Source organism: Protopterus annectens, chromosome 2.part0 (genome assembly GCF_019279795.1).
Source record: "Protopterus annectens isolate FY-2018-M chromosome 2.part0, PAN1.0, whole genome shotgun sequence".
In the NCBI taxonomy this organism is placed as follows: Eukaryota; Metazoa; Chordata; order Ceratodontiformes; family Protopteridae; genus Protopterus; species Protopterus annectens.
This window is the reverse complement of record NC_056728.1, coordinates 1,296,745,982-1,296,768,368: the sequence shown is the minus strand read 5'-3', so window position 1 is coordinate 1,296,768,368 and position 22,387 is coordinate 1,296,745,982. Positions and strand designations below refer to the sequence as shown.

The 22,387-nt window shown below is 39.7% G+C and overlaps 1 protein-coding gene across 3 annotated transcripts in view; it reads left to right on the top strand.

The window, feature by feature from the left end:
* Positions 1 to 22,387, top strand: part of EGF (epidermal growth factor) — a 1,284,649-nt gene that overhangs the window by 404,855 nt on the left and 857,407 nt on the right. For 2 of the 3 annotated variants that reach the window (XM_044061466.1, XM_044061465.1), the window contains exon 5: positions 12,316 to 12,543. The exons of the other annotated variant lie outside the window; for it this stretch is intronic. In XM_044061466.1, the coding sequence (XP_043917401.1) occupies positions 12,316 to 12,543 (228 nt within the window). The remainder of the gene's footprint in view (positions 1 to 12,315; positions 12,544 to 22,387) is intronic. 3 annotated transcript variants of the gene reach the window in all.

Genomic DNA, 22,387 nt, shown 5'->3' with positions numbered 1-22,387 from the left:
GTTTTGTATATTGAAACACTGAATTAGTGCTATTCATCACTTCACTATAGACCCTATATATATGTGTGTGTATAAGGGTCTATATCACATAGTCAAAGTTTAATAACTTCTTACACAGAATGTTTGAACCATCCTGTTTGAAGTTAAAAAACTTCAACTATGGATAAAAAACAAAAAAAAGAAAAGAAAACAAAATAAACTGTTGTAAGCTGGCGTCAAGCCCCCCTGCACCCCACACCCCTCACTACTTAAATATACCAATTCCGAGATCGCACCACATTGAACAAAATGGAAACCTCCCCTTACGGAGATTTCCATTGAAATGCTCCAACATTTGCAAATTCGAACTTATGGTCTCGACCATATGAGGTCGAACTTGCAGAAGTTCGACTATCTGATAGGAACCCTATATATATATATATATATATATATATATATATATATATATATATATATATATATATATAAAATATCATGTGTTTAAATTCTCCTTCTAATTCTCACTATGTTATCTTCTCCATCATATTAGCATATTAACTTTCCTTCTTTGCGCAACCATCAGGTATCCACTTTGACAATCACTAAGAACTGAATTATAGCTAAAAAAATCCTTTTTTTTTCAGGATATGGGTAGTGTCCTTAAAATAAAAAAAGAAATAATGAAAACAAGAATATACAGTTTGAAGATACTTTACATGAATGGTGATGTATGATTATATAACCTACTCAAAAAAGTAGTACGATTAAAAGATTAGAAGAATTAAATAATCTTTTGGGTATGCATAAGGCATTTCTTTTATGGTGAGAGTAACAAAGCAAGACCTTTGATGAACAGACTGTCAAGTTTATACATTAGAATATGGGAAGGCTAGTAAAATAGTTATTCTGGGTTTAGGTTCACAGGCTCATAGAAGTTACTAGGCTAGCAGCCCTAGAGCCCTTACAAGCCTAGCCATGTTAATCCCAAGTTGCCCCAATTGTCCATATTAGATGGTTGTAATTCGCAGAGTGATTCTATGGTTAGCACTGACTACCGTTGTCCATGAGAGATGTGGGTGCACCCCCCCCCCGGGTGAATTTGTGGTTTCCCATCCATTTGTCTAGGTTGCTCAGTGAGGTGCTCTGCTTCATGTGAATTGGAAGTTTATTCCAGAGGAGTGGTAGTCTCAGGGAGATATATTGTATTTGTCTGTCCATAATGTTCTGTTAATGTCACAGGCTACGTTAAGATCCCTAGAACAATTAATTCTTGTGCCATTAGATTTGCAGCTGTGCAATATTTCCATCAGGCCAGTGTCAGAGACACTCAGCAGCCTATATGATACAGAGTACAGTGACAGGACTTTCAGTCTATCCACGTATGGCATGGTTTGGAGGTCCTGTATTTTCTTGGTGAGGGACCTCTGTGGTCTCTCAGCTGCTGCAGGTGTCTGGTGAGGTAGATGTAAAAGGGAGTATTGTACTCTATTAGTGGTCTGATAATGGTCAAGGACAGTGGGGTTATAACATCCTTAGACCTGGATGTGTTGCCTTTACTTTTGAGATGTGCAATGTAGAAGGCTTTCCTTACCACTGTGGAAACTTGATGGCCGAAGTTCAGATCTATCTACTTGCATTCCCAGGTCTCACACCACTGGGTTTGAGCTTAGAAGGGCTGTTGTCAATACGGTAATTAGTGGGGAATTCCACTTTGCCAAAGGGAATAATAATGCACTTTTTTCCATTTAGTTTTAGACAGTGGCTTTGGCACTTATCATTTGCCTGTTTTAGCCCCTCCTGTAATATGTTAACATCATTGGGGGACTCAGTATTGCACCCAATTTGTAATCATCAGCAAACCTGGTAAGCCAAAGGCTGTCTACTTTGGTCTATACTTCCAAGAAATCGATTCCGAACAGTAAAGATCCTCAGATATAGATCTTCACAACACAACCTGATCACAGTTCAAAAACCCCAATGCCCTGCTGGCCAGCTTCTCTTATCCTTTACACTTGCTAAGAAATGGAATGCCCTGCCCTTGTCACTTAGGACCAGTACCAACCTAAACAACTTCAAAACTCTGCTTCATTCCTACCTCTTTCATAACAGAATTTGCAACTGCACTCCTCTGCCTTTAATACCTAAACTTTCTACTCCATTTGCCCCAGACTAACCTCCTTCTATTCTGCACCTGTTCTCCTTTCTATAATGCACTATGCTTAGTGAACAGCACAGTAAAACAGTATTATCCCAAGTATTGCCTCTCTCTCAAAACAAAAGTGGAATTGTTGTGTTTCTTCTGTTACAACCACCTGATACTTGTTTCTTAGAGTGACTTAGACTTTACTTGTTTACTGGAATTATCATTGTAATTCAGAATTTGAACATGGATTTGCATGTACTTTGAAATTATTTTTGTAATCTGTATATATAAATGTATTGATTTGTTTGTTTGTTTTGGAGCTTTTCTTCCCGGGCCTCCACTGAAAACGGGCCCAATAGCCCAGTGGACTTCCCCGGTAATCAAACTGAAATAAATAAATAAATAAATAAATAAAGGACCCAACACAGATCCTTGTTGAGTCACCAACTTTGACAGTATTTGTTTTGTCGGTGAGCTAATTGGCTACCTATCTAGCGACATAAGGGTTAATCCCCAGCTGGGAGACTTTCTCAGTGATACATTAGTGAGGAATTGTGTCAGTTGCCTTGGCTAGGTCAAGATAGGTGGTATGCACTGTCTTACATTCATCCAGGGCTTTGGTTACTTTCTCGAAGAAGTCCAAGAGGTTTATTAAGCATATTCTACTCTTAACAAAGAAAAATTGGGTTGGGTCTAAAGTTTGAAGGTTGCCTATGTCCTTGTTGTAAGGTCCATGATGATTCTTTCCATGGTGTAGCTAATATGACTGGTTAGACCTATGGCTCTGTAGTTCCCAGGGTTGGTTGAGTGCCTCCCTCTGTGCAAGGAGATTACTATTGCTGTTCTCCACTCTGCTGATATGAAGCCAGTTCTCAGACTGTGGTTAAAGAGAACATTAAGTGGGTCTGCTAAGTCCTGTTTTAGATTGCTTAGTGAGCAACCTGGGATGTTATCTGGTTCCACTGAGGACATATTTTTAGCCTTTTTGAGTGCAGGTAAGACCTGATCTCTAGAGATACTATGCAGAGCACTGGTGTTGGGTATGCTTTGAGGTATAGCCGGTGGGGCCAGGGGTTGTGAAGTTTGTGTCAAATCTGTCAGCTAGCAGTTTGGCAATTTCCTCTGGTGCAGTGTGAGTGGTATCATCTACTACCAGTTTGGCACATAGCTGGGCATTCATTTTTAGATTACAGATATACTTAAAGAATGCCTTATGATTATGCTTAGCTAAGGGCACTACTTTAGCTTCGTAATTAGCTTTAGATGTTTTTACAAGATTTATGATTTGCTTGTTCCAGCTACGGAGAAAATTCTTCCTCTGCTGAGTCAGTTCCCTCCTATTCTAGGACATCAGTTTCTTCCTCATGTTATATAACTTGTTTATACTTTAGGTCCACTAGGGTGGACCTGGTTTTGATCTGGTCAGGTACAGCTGAGTATACAGTTGCTTAAGTGTTTATACAGGGCTTCTGAGTACACCTCAGCATAGGTGCCATTGCTGTCTGTGAATGCGGGGTGGGGGGGTGGGACTGTAAAACTTTTTATACCATCTCTTAGTAGTTTGTAGTTTGCTTTGGAATTTCGTTTAGCTCCTGTGGGGGTGTCAGGTGCAATAGTTACTTTGAATGAGACAGTTTTATGGCCCGAACTTACCAGGGAAAGCATCACACAGTGGGGAGTGCAGTGACTCCCCATGTTGGTGAGTACTGTGTCTAGGACATTTGAGCCCCTTGTGAGGGTGCAGACTATCTGTTCCAGAGCATTTGAATTGACAAAGTCCAGGAAGCTCTAGGTGAGCATGTTTGCACTTGTGTATGCCACCTAGTTGATGGAAGACTAGTTGAAATCACCCATGACTATGGTGTTTGGCTTTCTGGCGAGTGATTCCAGTAAGTGCAGATAAGCAGTTGCTTTTTTTGGTTCATGATGGCGGTATTTTACCTATAGTTAATTGGACATGGAGTATTTCAAGAGAGTCATACTGTCTGACCAGTCTTCAGGTGCACTTGGCTTTAATGAAGATGGATACACCTCCACCTTTGGTTCTTTCATGCTCATTTTGAGGTCTGAACATGTGGACTGCATTGTAGCCTTGCACAGCTAGGGTATTCTCAGTAGCCTTGAACCATGTCTCAGTGACTGCACAGACGTCAGCATCTTCCAAGATGAGGAGTGCTTCCAGAGAGTGCAGCTTCATGCTTAGACTTCAAGCATTAAACAAAACTTGCCTTGAGTTTGGTCTCTAAATCTATACACCTCTGTATAATTAATGCTTGCCGCTCACTGTCATGTTTCCCATATTTTAATATTTCCTACAGTATTCCAAAGCCAAAGTAATCCACATCCCACCTTGATTGCAATAGTTTTTCAATATTCTCTTCATAATGAAATCATTCCTATATGAGATGTGATGGTTTCTTTCATTACTTTTGAAAAGATAAGTACTTTTCAGTGGCTTTATTTTCTTTCCTTTTCTTACTTTACTCATTCTGACATAGTAAATAGCAGTGTTTAGGTTTTCGCTGTTTGTAGGACTACTTGCTAACCTTTGTGGTAGGGAACTCAGTCTATCTATGACAGACTCAATGTGTACTCCTTTCCTCTGTAGTATAACTGTAGCACATCTACAATTTTATTGCTCTGGTTCCATTTGTCTAATCATGCTTATAAACCTCTGATGTTAAAAAGCTCTAGGAATTTTATAAATGATCAATTCCTTTGTTACTTTGGAAAACATAATGACATTGTGAAACAAGATATCTTAAATGTTTCTACAGCTTTTAAACCTAACCAAAATCAAAACGAAAATTCAAACAGAAATATAAAAGGCAACTGTGAAAAACACCAACACAGTAGGAAAAACAGTTTATTTAGCGCTTTCATCTGCCAAATGGCTGGACTTCCTCAGAATATTCTGAGGAAGTCCAGCCATTTGGCGGATGAAAGCGCTAAATAAACTGTTTTTCCTGCTGTGTTAGTGTTTTTCACAGTTGCCTTTTATATTACAGCTTCAAAATCTGATAAAATGTAATCTTTGTATGTAGCATTTAGTCATAAATGAAATTTAGTACTCTTTTTATTTGAGATCGTTCTTTCAATGCAGTTTTGTTTAGCATCCTTAGTACTATTTTTTAAAGGCTAAGATGGTATAACTTCAGCAGTTTTCTTATAGTGAATTTTTATAAGTTATTACCAGTAAAAAACAATCATCATAGTAAAGTTCAAGGTACCTAAATGCATTTTGGACATTTTTTCAAAAGAATCCTATCATTTACTTATTTTTCCTAAGTACATTTTTCACATTTTATTTCTAACATTTATTTCTGTGCACTAGAAATTTAAATATTTTAAATTTGTGAAAGAGCTATACATTCATCAGTAATGATTATAAGACTGTTTTTGTGTTTGTGCTCTTTCTTCTATTTGCTGTCAATTATTAATTGTTTTTCGGGCACTTAAGCAGGCAATAATGCTCAACATGGTGTGTGTTACTAGGGTCTATATTATAACAATGAACGATCAAATGATCGAACGTTGTTATATTGAACTCAAAAGTTCGAATAAACAACACATCGAACTACCAGAACAGCAATTTTTTTGCCCAAGGAAAAAAAAAATCGCTGTTCCCAAAAAAAACAAAACACGTTCAAACATTACATAAAGTAGGGGGCTTCACCCCCCACATTGCCCCAAGTGGGGGGTGTCCCCCACACCCCTCTACTTAAATATACCAACTCTGAGATCGTACTACAGTGCCAAAAACTGCAAAGTGACAGAAGCAGCCAAGCAACTTCTTTCCCAGGGAAAGAATTTGCTTATATGCCGCTTTGTCATTTTGCGTTTTCGACATTTGAAGTTCGACCAAGACGCATTCAACAAAATGCGTCTTCAGTCTTCAGATAGGAACCCGTGTTGCTATATAAATAATGCATGCCCAAGGGTGTTCTGAGGCCTGACGCTGTAGGTGGATTTTCAAAAATTGTCCATTTATTTACCTCATTATTTTGGTCCCTTATTCATGGAATTTGTGGTTTGTTGGTAATCATTTGGGATTGAATTCACTAAATATTGACATAAATTTGAGTTTCAGACTTTGTTTCCTTCAGAAAATGCATGCTAACATGAATCCTGTGTTTCTTTCTAATTTACACTTTTATAAGAACAGTATTTAAAATCTGTACAATAAAAAAGCAAAATTGATTACATTCAGTATGTTGTAAATCTAACTTACACATTTTAACAAAAAGTTTTAATGGAAGAATAATCGGCTGTCATAAAGTTAGATCTAGTGGGAAAGTGGCCATTGAATCTGTTTGTTTCCTGAAGCAATGGCTGGGATTCATAGAAAAGTCCCTCAAAGCTGCACAGATGTAAATGGTAAGCATTGCATAGTCTGATGTAGCCTTCTGCTGGTCAGATATTTATCCGGGCTTGTATCGCACCAGCACACTGAGAAAAAAGTGCATACTAAATTAATTGACTTGCATTTTGTGGACATGTAGCATTAGGCAGGATCAGTGGAGGAGCCATGCTAGCAAAGTAGACATGATTGGTGCCAGTTCAATGTACTGAAAGTGCTCTAGGTTATGTCGATCCACACATGGATTAAAGTGCCACTCTGCTGCCGTATGTGCAGTGGCATACAGTACAAGGATGACCAGCATAGTGAAGTACCAACCCAGGTATTCTTATAACAGGAGATAGCAAAGCTGAAAAAGGTAGAATATCAAGCAGAGGAACTCATACAAGGATTAGCATAATGAATGGCTGGTGTGGTAGGGAGATAGGTACATTTTTTTCTGAGGGAAAGGCTCCAATTTTTCATATAAGAAAAGGAAGGGTAGTTAGTGAAGTAATTGAGAAATGGTTATTGGAGGGCTAGATGGAGATGGGAATCTTGTAGGTAAGGATAACAGTGGATGGACACAGACAGACAGGCAGAGGCTGGACACTTGCAGAAAGGAAGGGCTAAGCAACAAACATACAAGCAGGGATTACACAAATATAGAGAGTTGTATAGGGAACATGGTGGATGCTAGACTGGTACAGAGACTAATTGACTTGTATATAAATCATCTTTGTGGCTGTCACATTTGCAGGCTGTGCATCTGTAGGTCTGGCCTGATGAATGGGGCCTGCTGATTATGTTACTTAGGGATCCATGCCAAGAAATGTTTCTTACTTGTGGAGTAGATATTCAGTTGTCAATACACCTCAGACAATACTAGCCAAGACCACATCACACCCCTCTGGGTCACTATCTAAAGAAAAGCCACTATTTTCCCTCAAGTAATAACCATGGAGGCCATCAATGATTCCTACAGGTAATCTTCAGCAGGTAGATCTTCCACTTCCTGCTGAGAGGCAAGCCTGGCAACCACTTGTGACCCAGCACCAGAGGCATCAACTGGTACAGGCTGAGGTGACTGCCATCTCTTTTCTGACATCACAACTGGACTTGTGGGGGGGACGGGACAAAAAAGACCAATTAACATGCACCTACATTACACATAATATGAAAGCTTTATAATGCAGTATTGCAACAGTGTAAATGGCAAACCACCAAAGGCCATCCAGTGGAAAATGTTGTGGAATAAATCCAGGAAACCAACCAGTCAGTAAAAAATATTTAATACCCTCAGTTGAATAAAGCCAAATCCAACACAACACAAGGTAAAGGTGAAGCACTTTGCTGTGTTGGATTTGGCTTTATTGAACTGAGTGTGTTAAATATTTTTTTATGACTGGTTGGTTTCCTGGATTTATTCTACAGCATTTTCCACTGGATGGCCTTTGGTGGTTTACTTGTTTTTTTTCTGGGTCATTTTGAACGCATTGTTTTTTGTTTAACAGTGTAAATGGCACAAGCACCCCACTGCCAGAAGAAGCACTTATGTCTCTTACAACATCTGAAGAAGAACTTAATGCAATCATTGTCCATTGAAAAGAAAAAGGTGGAAAGAAAAGAATTTTTGCAATAAAATTATGTCTCTGTCTCTTACCTATACTTCCTACTGGTTCGGGGGAAGATGCCACCACAGGTTATTCTAACAACCACTGCACTGCTCACCAGAAAGTGATAAGCTCATGCTAGGCATTCACCTTGTACAAAGAGTCACCATAGTGGCCCAGAAGGTACTCCTGAAGGTACCCATGGGGAAAGAACAAGAAAATCTTGCACTTCCCCTGACACCAGGCAGGATCCTTGCAGTTCTGCATGCCTGAAGCAGCAATGGTTACTCAGTCAGTTCTGCTTAAAGAGCAAAATGGGAGCCTTATGTGCATTGATGCATCTTCAGACATCGTGTGACACACACCAAAGTGCAGCAATGAGGAGCTAGAAAAAGGCTCTGCAGAGCAGACCTGTGGTGCTATGAACGTCACAGATGCAGTACATGAACATATAGTGCACTTGTGTCTATAGGCCTAGGCTAGGCAGGGACAAGCAGATTAGTGCCTCATAGTGGTACTGATTCAGAACCAGTTGCAATAAATTCCCTCATTAACATAATTTTTTTGTAAATGCAAATGTAGTAAATGTGAATGAATGGCTCTGGTTTTCATATCTGTGATGCCCACATAAAGTGTGCAGATATGAAACTATGTAAAATCACCTGTAAACTATGCAATACTGCTTAATTTTTGCCAATATATGTAACTAATGCCTATTTTGTAGATTAAATGTAAACACAATATTTTTGTAAATTTGCTGTGAATACTGATTTGTTGTAATAGTGTGGAATTTTGCATCAAGACATTGTGCATTTTGGGGCCGGCAGACTTACTTTGCCAGCATCCTTTTACAAATACCAATTTGTTGATTTTTTAATACGGAAAGAGGGAAGGAAAGAAACAGGGAAATGGGGGAGAGCAGATAAGGGAACACAGGATGTGTAGGATGATACACGACTGTTGTGCTGGAGGAGGTGGAAGAAGATGAGTAATTTTTGGGGAGATAGACCACCTTTCTCAGAAAAAAAAAAAAAAAAAAAAAATATATATATATATATATTTATATATATCTGTGTGTGTGTTTATATACACAAATGCATATATAAAAGGGAAGATGGAGAGGGATAAAGGGTAGAAAGAACTGATAAGCATTAGGAAAGAGATACGGGTATTGGTGATAACATGAAGACAGATAAGACAGATGAGGTGGTAGCTACACATTAGGTTGGGGTCAGAAATGGAAGGGGACACAGACAAACAGAAGGTGAACAAATGGCCATGGGGAGGAATTACAGAAATGTGCAGCAAAGTGTGGATTTGATACAGGAAGGTGGGTGTACAGATTATGGGGGATGGGATGGCCAGCACTCTCAACCTAGCCTGGAGAACCTCATAAAGAGCCTTGCCCTGAAAGGCCTGGGAGAAGAGACTCTGATGCTAAGGGGGTTGAGGCTAGCAGTGGCTCGGTGGGTGGAGGTGATCGTGTCAGCAAGTTTTGCACTGTCTGCACGAGGCTGTGATAAGGGCCACAGCCTTCTTCACTGCAACCTTCACCAGGTCCTGAAGCTGAAGATTGTGGTTTCCAGGCTACTCTATCATGGTCTTCCTGCAGGGAGAAGGCACCACTCTTACCCTGTAAAAGATTAAATGGCAGGCTGTGGGTGGTGACCTGTTTTTCACCTTTGTTAACTGCAGTTGAGGTGCCAAAAGCTCAGTTGGAATTGTAGAAGGAGACAAAAAAAGGAGAAAAAACAGTCATGAATAATGGAATACAGTGCTGTTATCTTATAGCATTAGATGAGATCACAATTATTTCTGAATAATGCAGTGATATTAATTATGATCCAATATATTAATCTAGATAGTGTAGCCACGGTGGTACAGTGGTAGCATTGTTGCCTCACAGCAAGAGGTTCCCCTGTTCAATTCTCGGCTGGAGTGCCTTCTGTTTGGAGTCTGCATGTTCTCCCCGCGGTCAAGTGGCCTTCGAAAGACATGTGTGAATGGGCGTGCCTTTGTTGAAGGTTGGGTGTTGGGCTGGCAACCTAGCACCATAAAAATCTACTGCCAATCATTAGCGGACCGGAGTTCCGCTGTGGCGACCCCTAACTGGGAAAAGGCAAACAACATATTAATCTAGATAGTATATTATATGCATAACCAATAAATAGTATTTACAATGGCAATGCATAATTTTCATGTTTTAATTTTTGTTGGGCATAAAAACATATATATGTATATGTGTATATATATATATATATATATATATATATATATATATATATACATACACACACACACACACACACACACACACACACACACACACATGCGCACACACACATATTGGAATATCATCAGGGGCTTTATCTATATATAAAAGATATATAGATAGCCATATAGACATATATAGATGTAAATACATGCACACACAAGAGAAAGAGACCAAATGCTACCTACTGATCTCCACTATAAAATACCAAAGCACAATTAAAATGCTTATAGTAAAATTATTATACATTTACAGCTCACCAAGTTCCACAGAAAGTTATACAAAATCACTGCTGAAATGGACACAAATTGTAATAGAAATCTAACTGGAAGAAGACAAATAGCAACATTGAAAAATATGAAAGCAATTAAGAAACTATTAAATAAAAGAAAAAAAAAACAGCTTTATCCCTATTAGGAATGAACTGCTCGCTACTCAACATACCCCAAGTCAGCACAAATAATACCAGAGTTAAACTCTAGAACAGCATAAAAAATAAAAATAATTCCATATGTGAAAATTCATACACATGTAAAATGAAGACAAAAGTTCTTCAGTAGCTAAAATTCTTTCAATAAAGGTATCCAGCAAATTGGCCAACCCCACAACAAGAACCTACCTAGGTCTAAGAAGCTCCAAAACATAGCCATTAATCCTAACACATTGTGTTCCAAAACCTGAATAGAAACACCCTCACTCACACCATCATCATCAAAACCTTTCTACATGGGGTTGTGATTCAATTCTGAGCCACTTTTTTTTACCTTTTTCAGCATTTATGCCAGACTTTTGCAAGTCTTCTCTAATACAATCCAGCCATCTCTTGGCTGGACAGCCTCACTTCCTCTTGCCTTATTCCTGTTTCTCCAAAATCTTCTTTACCAAATAATCTTCTGCTTTTCTGCATGTGTGTCCAAACCACAGTAATTTGTTCTCCTTGACCTTTTCTTATTTGGATAGACAAAAGGCAGATGCAGCTTATAGCCAAGTGTGTAGTTAGGTACACTTAGCATATTCAACTGAGCTAATTTTTTGAACATCTCATGAAAACGTTGTTAGTCTTAGAGCACAAAATGTTAAAAACTATCCAAAGTGATACTTACAATATGGAGTTATACAAAGGTCATACATGCCAACAGTTGAAAATAATGTGTCACTTTTCTACATAGATATAGATGTAGATATAGATAATGTTTTGTGGGTTGAGTATTTTAATTGATCGGTAGGTAGTGAGCGGCAACAACATTAGGTCTGAGAACAAAATAAAAAAAATCTGGTTACAACTCTGCTTGGTATTTCTCTTCTCTTGCTATTTCATGTACAACATATATTTGGAATGTTGAATAAACTGGAGCACATAAATAAAACCATACAGGAGAAGGTGTACAGACTGTCCACCTAAGGAATGGTGTGCACAAGTGTGTGTGTGTGTTATTTATTTATTTATTTATTTATTTTTTAACTTTTGTTGACCGGGAATGTCCGACTAGGTTCCACAGAGCCTGTTTTCAGTGGAGGCCCGGGGAGAAATGCTCCAGATGCATGTCTTTGGAATGTGGGAGGAAACCCACGCGAACACAGAGAGAACATGCAAACTCCACACAGAAGGCACCCCAGCCGAGAATCGAACCGGAGAACCTCTTGCTGTGAGGCGACAACGTTAACCACTGCACCACTGTGCCGCCCAATTGGATGTGTAAATAAATAAATAAATATAAAAACATATGTACAGGTGCAGGTACAACACACAAACACACATACATACACATACTTTATTTTTAATAGAGAGTATGGAAGACAAATTGCAGTGTCTTGTTTGAAGACTAAAGTATTATGGCCTCCTGTTCAAATGTCTGATGTACAGGAAATGATTGTTATTAAGTACTAGCTTCACAGCTGCAATATTACCTATAACAGAGACTCAAATTTTTACTTACAACTACTGTAGAATATGTTATTTCTGTTTAAGGTTCATATTTTGGGCATCTAATGGCAGCATCTCAAGAATTTTTCGGGCATCCCTTCAAGGAGCCAATCTGACGACCATTTTAAGATCCTCTCAGAAAGTGAAATCATTATCATTGGATTTGATTGATAAAAGAATATTCTGGATTCAACACAACATTGAAGATATTTCTAGCATTGGATCATGTGACTACAGTGGTGGCTTTTTTCAACTCATGAAACAGTCGACACAGTATGTTTATTAGATGAGCAAATGTTTATTCATCTGTAATTTCTTATAAAATACGATGGGTATGTTATGTGACATAAAATTTTAAAATGTACAGTGTTAATATTTTTTTTGCAGAAATAAGTGCACGGCAAGTCATTTCTTGATTAGTCCAAAGGGTCAGCAGAGATTGTCTAGAATACATGTGCTGTTTGCCTTTATAGAAATATAGCTATACCATGCTATGCAGAGCATTTCACTATATCTCCTTTTTTCTTTCCTTTTGCAAGTCCTTTTCCTATTTGTGTCATAATAATTTGTCTCTGCTGACATGAATCACCACAGCCTTATGTCTTTTTAAGGAAGACACGTCATGAACATTAATGTTATCCTTTCAGTTCACATTAATGTGCATTTGTGATCTTTGGACTGTTTTTGAGCACAATTTAATTTTGTTCACTGGATCATTTTTGGTGGAGTACTGGAACCAAAAACTTTAATATCTAAATAATTTAACAATTAATATGTCACTATTCTTTCAATAGTGGCAGTTAATAACACATTTATTAAACATTTTTTCCTGTGAATTACCATTCTCAGAGAGTGTGTTATTGATACAGCTCTGATTTTAATTGTGATGTTGGCTTGTATGCATTTTGCAAGTGCAAAAATTATACTCCAGTGAAACTTCTCTAACATTTAATATGCAATGAATAAAACTTGAAAAAAGATCTTCCAGATAAGTACTATTCAAACTGATAGTTATTTTAAGTAGTGACAATGCAAAGTAGTTACGATACATAGCTCAAAGTGATCTTCTACCAAAGATAAATAATAATAAAATGGATACTCATGCTATGTTGTGGTAGTGCAGTATACTTAGAATGCATCTATCATTATTATTAAGAAGGAATGGGCATCCTCTGCTGAGAGATGTCATGTTCTTTCTCAGTAATGATGCAACTAAAGATATTTTATTTATTTTTATTCAATACTAGATTAACAGGTGATGCTTTTTGAAATAATTTTAAAACAGTGCATACTACATGTATATCACAGCAAGTCACAAATGTAGCATGTAGTAAATATGTTGCAATACTATGTATTTGCACAAAGCAATGTTACTTTCATTTTGTATTGCACAAATAGAAGAAGGGATATAAACATTACAGCCAGCTTTCTATTATGTCAGTCACTTCAATACAGCATCTATATGCCTTTTTACACAATTGCACCATCAATTATCGCAGAATATATTCTTTATCAATATTGCCCACAATGTCTGTCTTGTCTTTATTTTTTAATTCAACAATTTGTTGTCAACAGTCTGTGTCCCCACTTTTTTGTACTCAGCAGTACAATACCAAATAATGTTTTTCATAGGCATTTTAAAAATGCAGTCTCTTCCATCTCCATCATGAAGGAATGCAAATCAAAATGTTTCAAGTCCACTTATAAAATGCTACAATACTAAATGTTGCTTTCCGGAATCATGTTAACATATTGCATGTTACTCCCCTGTCACTGTAAAATTCAAAGAAAAGTGTCACCTCCCCCTCCACAGTGTATGTAACCAGGACTTATTACACAATAATTCTTTGTTGCTAACATCTGTCCATATTTTATTCAATAGTACAATGCCAAATACAAAATTCCACTCAAAACAGTTTTCCATCCATTTTGCATTAATATATCTTGAATGAAGCAGTCCTATTTTAGCTATCTATTACATAAAAGGCTATCATGGCATACCTGCAGATATTTGCAGATGCATGTTAGTTGTAAACAGATTATTCTTTAACTATATCTTAAAATTAATGAAAGTGTTTCTTTTTATTTCTGCAAGATTTGATAACAGATAAGGACTGCTTGATCTATTTACTGTGCCCATTTTTCTAATTTCTGAATTAGTGATAAATTTTGTTTAAGCAAGAGTGCATGCATTTTTTCTAGTGTACTGCTATAAGCACAATAACCATGTGCTCACATAATATAAGGCTAAACTGCAACTTCCATAAATGAGATTACAGCATTCAGTTATGCTGAAAAAATATTATATTAACTCAACAGGTGTAGTAGACAAAGCCTCCATCTTAAAGAAAGCCATACTGAAAAGAGAATCAGTATAGCTGGTTTCAAGTAATTCACTTTGGGATGAACTGGAATCTTGTTGTTTTAAGTAACTTACATTGGAGAACATGGATTTTGTTAACCTGATATAGCAGATCTTTTTTTTCCCTTTACTTAGCACAATAACTGTCTTATCTCTATCCTCAGCATTCTTAAATTCTGTTGCTAGATTTGATATTATCACCACTTCAGGAAGGTTACACTAATAATAATCCCCCCTTTTCATGAAAAATATTTCCTCATGTTTTCATTGAGCCTTTAAATTCAACTTTCTTGTTATATTCTCTCAGCAACCATCTGTTACACTATGGGCTTAACATACAGATATGAATTCACTACTTCCAGTGGCCCATATTTGTCACATGGTACAGATCAAGTGATTCATTAATGCCAATGAATGAGCAGCGAGTAGTCACACCTGAAACCTTGAATATATTCAACTTAGCTATTTGTTTTCAGAACTAATACATCCCGCATAGTATACAATGGACTAAGGAAGACTTGCCTGCTAATGTAAAATCCATATGAAGAAACAAAATAACCGGTGTTTATATAATGTTTAGAATTACATTTTCCAATCCTCTTTCACTGTCCTGTTTTCTAAACTCTGCAAATTCATGACACATGCTTAAACATTCTGCAGTGCTGAAGCAAAATTAAGCAGAAAACAAAATAACAGATTTCCACACATTTTTAAAATGCATATATTAATAACTGATGAAAAAGCAGCATAATCTCTCTACCTGTTTTTCTTTATTTCTTTTTTTTCATTTGTTCTTTTATCTGTTTTTCTTTCTTGTTGGTATACTTGCAACATATATTTAAATACGTACCCGTGCAACTTGATAAGGAAACAACACTACCTCTGTATGTTTATCTGTCTGCTACCTTGGTGAATAAGTATTATATCAAAGATAAGAGTGGTGTTCAGAAGGACCTGTAGCAGCATTGTGCTGCTGTAAAGAGTCAGACATTTAGCTCAACTAGACAAGATGCTGATTAGCTATGTATCAGAGCTGACATAGCAGTGGTATGCCATATAAAAGGCTGCACAGTAAATGATCACAACCATGGTAATGGCAACAGTCAAACTATTGAATTGGCTACACTATGTGTGGTCAAGCAACCAACATGGAAAATACAACAAGGTGGCAAACCCATGGCTATACATGTCTACATGTGCAGTGAACCATTTCATAGCTACAACATGGGCAGTGTGTGCAACCCAGAGAGGAATACTGCAGTGCCAACTCAATTCCTAATATAAATGGGAAGGAAGGGGAGATGGAAAAGCCAGAAATAGGGTAACAGCAAGCAGAGGAACATACACAAGTGTAAGCTGAAGAGCAGCTAGATGGGGGAAAGAATTGCATATTTTGCTGGTACTGGTGCCCATTTTCCATTTTATAATAAGAAGGCGGACATGGGATGGCATATGTGGTTGTATGTGTGAGGAGAAAAGAGGGAACAGTAATGATAGCAGGGAGCAGACAAGCAAACATAAATTCACACAGAGTCAGGCAGGGAAGGTATGGACACAAATGGGGGCAACAACAGAGAGACACAAACAGAATGGACAACTGGTGATGGGGAGGGTAGGCCAACAAAGTATGGGTATTGACCCATAAGGAAGGGTAACACCATGATGGGGGATACAGTTGGGGATGGAGGGCATGCCTGACCTCCTCAGAGGGGAACCTGCTATGAAGTCAGCCACCTCTGTGGCTGACATAATGAGCAAGCCCTGTCTCTGGTGGCCCAATGGATGTGGCTGGCCAGCTATGAGATTATATCAGCCATGCAGGTAATGCAGCAGAAGTGCAGAACAGATTGCTAACATTCTGTGGGGTTGCAGGTTCACCCTTACAAGGGACAGAACATATGGTGTAGTGGAAGACTCTTGCTAACAGAGAGCAGACCAAAAGGAATGGACAGAATGCTATCTTGTTGTGGTGGTGGGCTCAGTTTCACAGGGGACAGAGAACAAGTGATAGGACATGGTACTGTCCTAGTGTGTTGGTGGGGATACAGAATAGTGCATGCATACAGATGTTTTACCAGGAAAATGAGGCCTTCTTGTCATAGGCCGCTCCATGTGTTGTCAGCACAGTGCTGCAAAATGGCAGCAGGGGTATCATACCCACAGCTGTTATCAGTATGACATAGGGCAGGAATGGTGACAGCAATAGCAGACAGGAATGTGGCATCACATAGATGCAGGAAGACAGGGCTGAGGCTTAGGGCCTGCCAAGGGCAGTCATGAATGCATACACATACACTGATACACATGTGTAAGACCAGGTGCGAATGTTTTGTCATAGGACAGTGATAATTGCATGTCTGGAAATGGAGGTATTACTATAAGCCCTTTGCAGACATAGCATGCATTCTTGACAAGGGCAAAGCAGGCAAGTTTTCTGGGATGAAGTATGGGCAGGATGCCACACCAAGCTTGGCCAATATTCAAAACATGGCAGCTGCACCCTATCACTGCAGAATGTGATGTGTGACTTTCTCAAACTTGCTATCCTCGTGCAAGGCTACCACAGCCATGTCCCATAATAACTCTTCCTCCTATGATATTATTGCTGTCACCTGTCACTGTGTCTTGTGCAAAGGCTAATGACTATGCCCCTGCCCACAACTCTGGTCTGTATGGGAAAGCTGATGCCTCATGCACTGCATAGCCATGGAATGTACAGTACTTTAATGTCTGGGAGTTTTAATGGATGAATTGGTTATATTGCGCATTGTCCTTTCTAGAACCATAGTTGTGAACCAGACACTGTGTCTTTCCCAGTGCCTCAATGCATTGCACTTGCCTCTGCCTTACATGGAGTACAACTTCCGTCAGTTTCTCTGATTACTCTTCTTCTGACTCCTCTTCCACCGCTGGTGCCATAAGTCTTTTAGGCAGTACTGCTATGTTCCCATGTTGTATCTGCTTACATACTACCATATTGTGCAACAGGGTGCAGACCACAGTTAATTTACAGCAGGTCACAGGCATGTACTGGAGTGTGCCACCAGACATATCCAAGCAGTGGAAGTGAGACTTAGGAGCCTGAATACAAGTTCAACAATGTTCTGTGCCTGCAAAACTCAGGTGTGTTATACCATCTTTGCTATGGTCTAGGTGGCTGTAGATGGGAGTCATAAGCCTCAGTTCCAAGGCATATCTTTCATCACCTGCATCACACCAAAACAGACACCATTATGAGTTGCCTGCTGCCCATGTCCTTGTGAATATTATATTCAGGTTTTGTCACTGTCAAAGTGTGCATGTACTGACTAGATGACCCTATGAAAAGTCACCTCATATGAAGTGCTAGTATAGGTCACATGTATGTTAGTTGTAAGAATCATGGGAACTAGATGGATGGTACACAGACACATTGTATATAATACATTGTGCATTGCATATTGTCTGGCAGTTGATGGAGTAGTAGCTTATTAATTGGCATTTAGCCAAAGTGCTAGTTCTGTTTTTGTTTTAATAATGTTCTTAACTCTGAAATGGATCACCAGTGGGGTTTTGAATCCAGTTGCAGGTGCACCTTAACAACCACAGGCCTCTGCAACTGATGTTAAGAGATCAGGAGAAACCCTGCTGTTCTGCTTTCAGGAGAGGAACCTTTGCTCCAACTCCTCTAAAGTGGTTACAGAAGGCACCTGTGACACCTCTAGGTCAGCTTCAGCAGGGGTCTATTTTCTCCTGCTGAGAGGCAGACCTACCTTTCATTGGTGGTCTTATACCAGAGGCATTGGCTGGCACACCTCAAGGTGATTGCATCCATAACTCTTCCACAACTAAACATACACAGGGACAACACAATGGGGAAATTGATTACACACATATACTACAGAACACATTCACATTTTGCAGTTGATGAGCACAGGTGCCCTATAGACCCCATTGCCAGGAGAGGTACTCTAACACTCTGTTACACATAATCGTTTACAGCATTTGTTCCTCTTCTGCTGGTAAAAGCCTGCACTCCTAAATATACACTGAAAACAGTTATGATAGTAGAAGAAAATGCTGTAGAAAAAAGGTTTTCTTGAACCTCTGTTCTCCAAAATGTGTGAATCCAGTGTCATCATTCACTGTCCCAATAAGTTATGCCAAGTATTCACCATCTGCAGTGGGACATCATACTTTCCCAGCAGACTTGCCATAAATTTTGTGTACAGGCAAATCCTTCTTTCCCAGGCACAATATAGTAGAGCCCTGCCTTCCAGCATGCCTAAAGTAATCACAGACACTCACTCAGGTCTGCTCAAAGAGCAAAATGGTATTCCTATGTACAGAAATGCACATATGTGAATCACATACCACAGAATGTAACACTACATTGTGGAGCTAAGACATAGTTAGAATGCTGTACTGTGGCATTAGTGGTGTAAACATGCTATATTCATGAGCATACTAGCCATGTGGTTTGTAGTCACAGAGACATACAGGACTAGCACCAACATGTTTGGACAGCACATTGTGCAGTGGGCATGATTCTTAGACAGTAATTCTAACTCACTTCTTTAGCATATCATCTGCACTAATCAGTTGTTAATAAAATGATGTAAAGGTTTGGTGCCATGTTGTGAAACAGCTCTCATCACTATACAGCTGTGGAATATAGGAATTTCAGTTGATTCTGCAGACCTGAACCTACAAAAAAATAAGGAATTTATCTGAATAAGAACAACAATCCCTTTGGTGGATGTCTGTGGCAGAGATGCAGATGTCACTATGTATGTTTAGCTGAGAACCCACAACAGTGGCATACGTCTCCATCCCCTGCCTGTGGCTGCTTGGGGGCCAACTGTCTACATTAGAAACCTTGTGAAGGACATGCTGCAAGTGGTATGGCATTCCAGAACCAAATGTTAAGGCATGGCTATAGGTTCATAGGTTCATACTAGGCTATCTGCCCTAGGGCATTTATAAGCCTTGCCAGAATGTGTTTGGCTTTCGCTACCCATTTTAAATTAATTTTGCTATGCCCTTTTTCGAGGTTAGTATACTGTGCCTCTGTCTAACAGTGGCACAGAAGTGATACCCGGGGTAAACCTATGATCTCCCATCCACTCATCAAGATTCCTCTTGAAGAGAGTCAATGAGGGACTCTGCCTAACCTGGGCTGGGATTTTATTCCAGAGTGAAGGGAGCCTCTGGGTTATGAAGCTGTCCCTCCAGCATGTCCTATTTATTTCAGTGCTGAGGTTCAAGTCTCTCGAGCATGTAGCTTGATGGGATTTGGATTTTCTGAGGTGCAGCATGTCCATTAATTCCGGGTTGGACATGGCTTTATACGTCAGGCACAGATCGCCTCTGAGCAGGCGGTATGCCATTGAGTAGAGCTGGAGTTTCTTTAACTGGGCAGCATATGGCATCTGTTTGAGCCCTTTGATCCTCTTGGTGAGGTACTTTTGGGGTCTTTCCAGTTGCTGCAGGTGTCTGGTAAGGTACATCCCAAAAGGGGCATTGTACTCAATTATGGGCCTGATGAGGGATGAGTAAAGAGGCACGATGACCTCCCCTGATCTAGATGTGAATCCCTTCATGATTAGGTGGGCTATACAAAATGTTCTTCTAACCACTTTGGCCACGTGGTTGTCAAATGAGAGATTGCTATCAACTTGGGTCCCCAGGTCCCTAATTACTTCTTCTGTACTTAATGGATTACCACCTATGTGGTAATTTGTGGGCACTTTGTTTTTGCCAAAGGGGATGACTATACACTTTTTGGCATTTAGCTTGGGGCCATGGCTCTGGCACCAGTTGTCTGTTTCTATGAGGCCCTTTTGGAGGATGCTTGTGTCAGCTGGAGAGTCGATTATGGCACCCAGTTTGCAGTCATCTGCGAACTTGGTCAGCCACAGTCCTTCCGTGTTGGCCTGTACCTCCGAGAAATATATACCAAACAAGAGAGGTCCCAGGACTGAGCCTTGTGGGATGCCACTTGTAACTGGTTTGGAGTCTGACATGGCTCCAGCAATTCTAACCATGTGGGTTCTGTCCTTGAGCCAGTTTGCAACCCATCTAGTGACAATAGGGGTTTATATTTAAGCTGGTGAGCTTATCTATAATGCCTGAGTGGGGTATTGTATCGAAGGCTTTTGCGAGGTCCAGGTAGGCTGTGTGGACCACCTTCCCCTCGTCAATGGCCTTGGTGACTGTTTCAAAGAAATCGACCAGGTTTAAGAGGCAGGATCTGCCCTTAACAAAGGCAAACTGGGTAGGATCCAGTGTCTGTAGGTCCCCAATATCTTTATTTATGAGGTCCATGATGATCCTTTCCATAGCTTTGCAGACCAAGCTAGTCAGGCTTATGGGGCGATAGTTTCCAGGATCCGTTGAGGCACCACCTTTGTGGAGAGGGACCACTGTTACTGTACACCACTCTTTGGGTACATATCCTGTAGTAAGGCTGAGATTGAACAGTAGTTTTATGTTTGGGTTTAGCTCTTCTTGGAGTTCATGTAGGATGCAGCCAGGGACACCGTCTGGTCCCATTGATGCTGTGTTTTTTGCTTTGGAGAGGGCGGCTCTTACCTGAGCATCTGAGATGTCAGGGGGGCAGCACTCTGCTGGCATAGATATTTGCCCTTTTGGTGGGGATGGGGGGAGAAGTTTGCGCTGAACCTGTCAGCTAGGATGTTGGCAATGTCTGTGGGTTCGGTGTATTTTTTGTCATTTTGGACTAATTCTGAGCATATCTGGGAATTCCCACCCAGGTTCCTAACATAACTAAAGAAATCCTTGTGATTATCCTTAGTGTCCTGTGCAATTTTTCTCTCGAAGCTGGCATTAGACAATTTTATGAGTGTCCGTAGTTTTTTGCTAATACTGATCAGAGATGCCTTCCCTTTTTGGGATTTTGCTCTATCATGTAGTAGCTTCCTCCTTCTATTGTATAGTTTGTTTATGGCTGGGGTCCACCAGACAGGACGTCTGCCTTTGAAGGACTGGGTCTTGGTTTTATTTGGGATTGCATAATCCATGCATTCCTGAAGGTGTTCATAGAATGCATTTATAAAGGATTCTGCGGTCTGGGCCGTATTTTCCACAGGCCCGAGGGCTTTGAAGAATTCCACCTCGGTTTTGAGGAGTGTGAAATTTGCTTTAGAGAAGTTTTTCACTGTGGTTTTCTGGGCAGGGGGTGGGGTTGGGATGTGAATATCCAGTGAGATTAGTTTATGGTCTGATCTTACCAGTGAGGGATACACTTCTGGTCTGGAGCATAGAGTCCCCATGTTGGTGATGATCAGGTCCAGTATGTTTTCCCCTCTTGTGGGAGTGGTAACAAGTTGTTCCATAGCATTTGAGTTTATAAATTCTAGGAACCTTTGGGCTAGGGTGTTGGAGCTAGAGTAATGCTCCCAGTCTATGTTTGGGTAGTTGAAGTCGCCCAATATAATGGTGTTTGGAGAGACCTTCATATTTTCCAGTGTTCTCAGGAAGGCCGAGTGGGGTTCCTGGGTTTGAGAGGGTGGTCTGTAGCATGCTATAAACTGGAAGGCAGTTTTACCCATTGTTAGTTGCACATGGATAATCTCTGATACTTAGTGCTGTGCCACCAACCTGGAGGTGTGGGTATCTTTGACGAATATTGATACTCCCCCTCGTTTTGTGGTTCGGTCCAAGTTTTGGGGCTGAAAAGCATGGTATGAGGTATAACCTGGTAGTGCTGGGGTGCTCTCAGGAGCCTTGAACCAGGTTTCTGTTACTGCACAG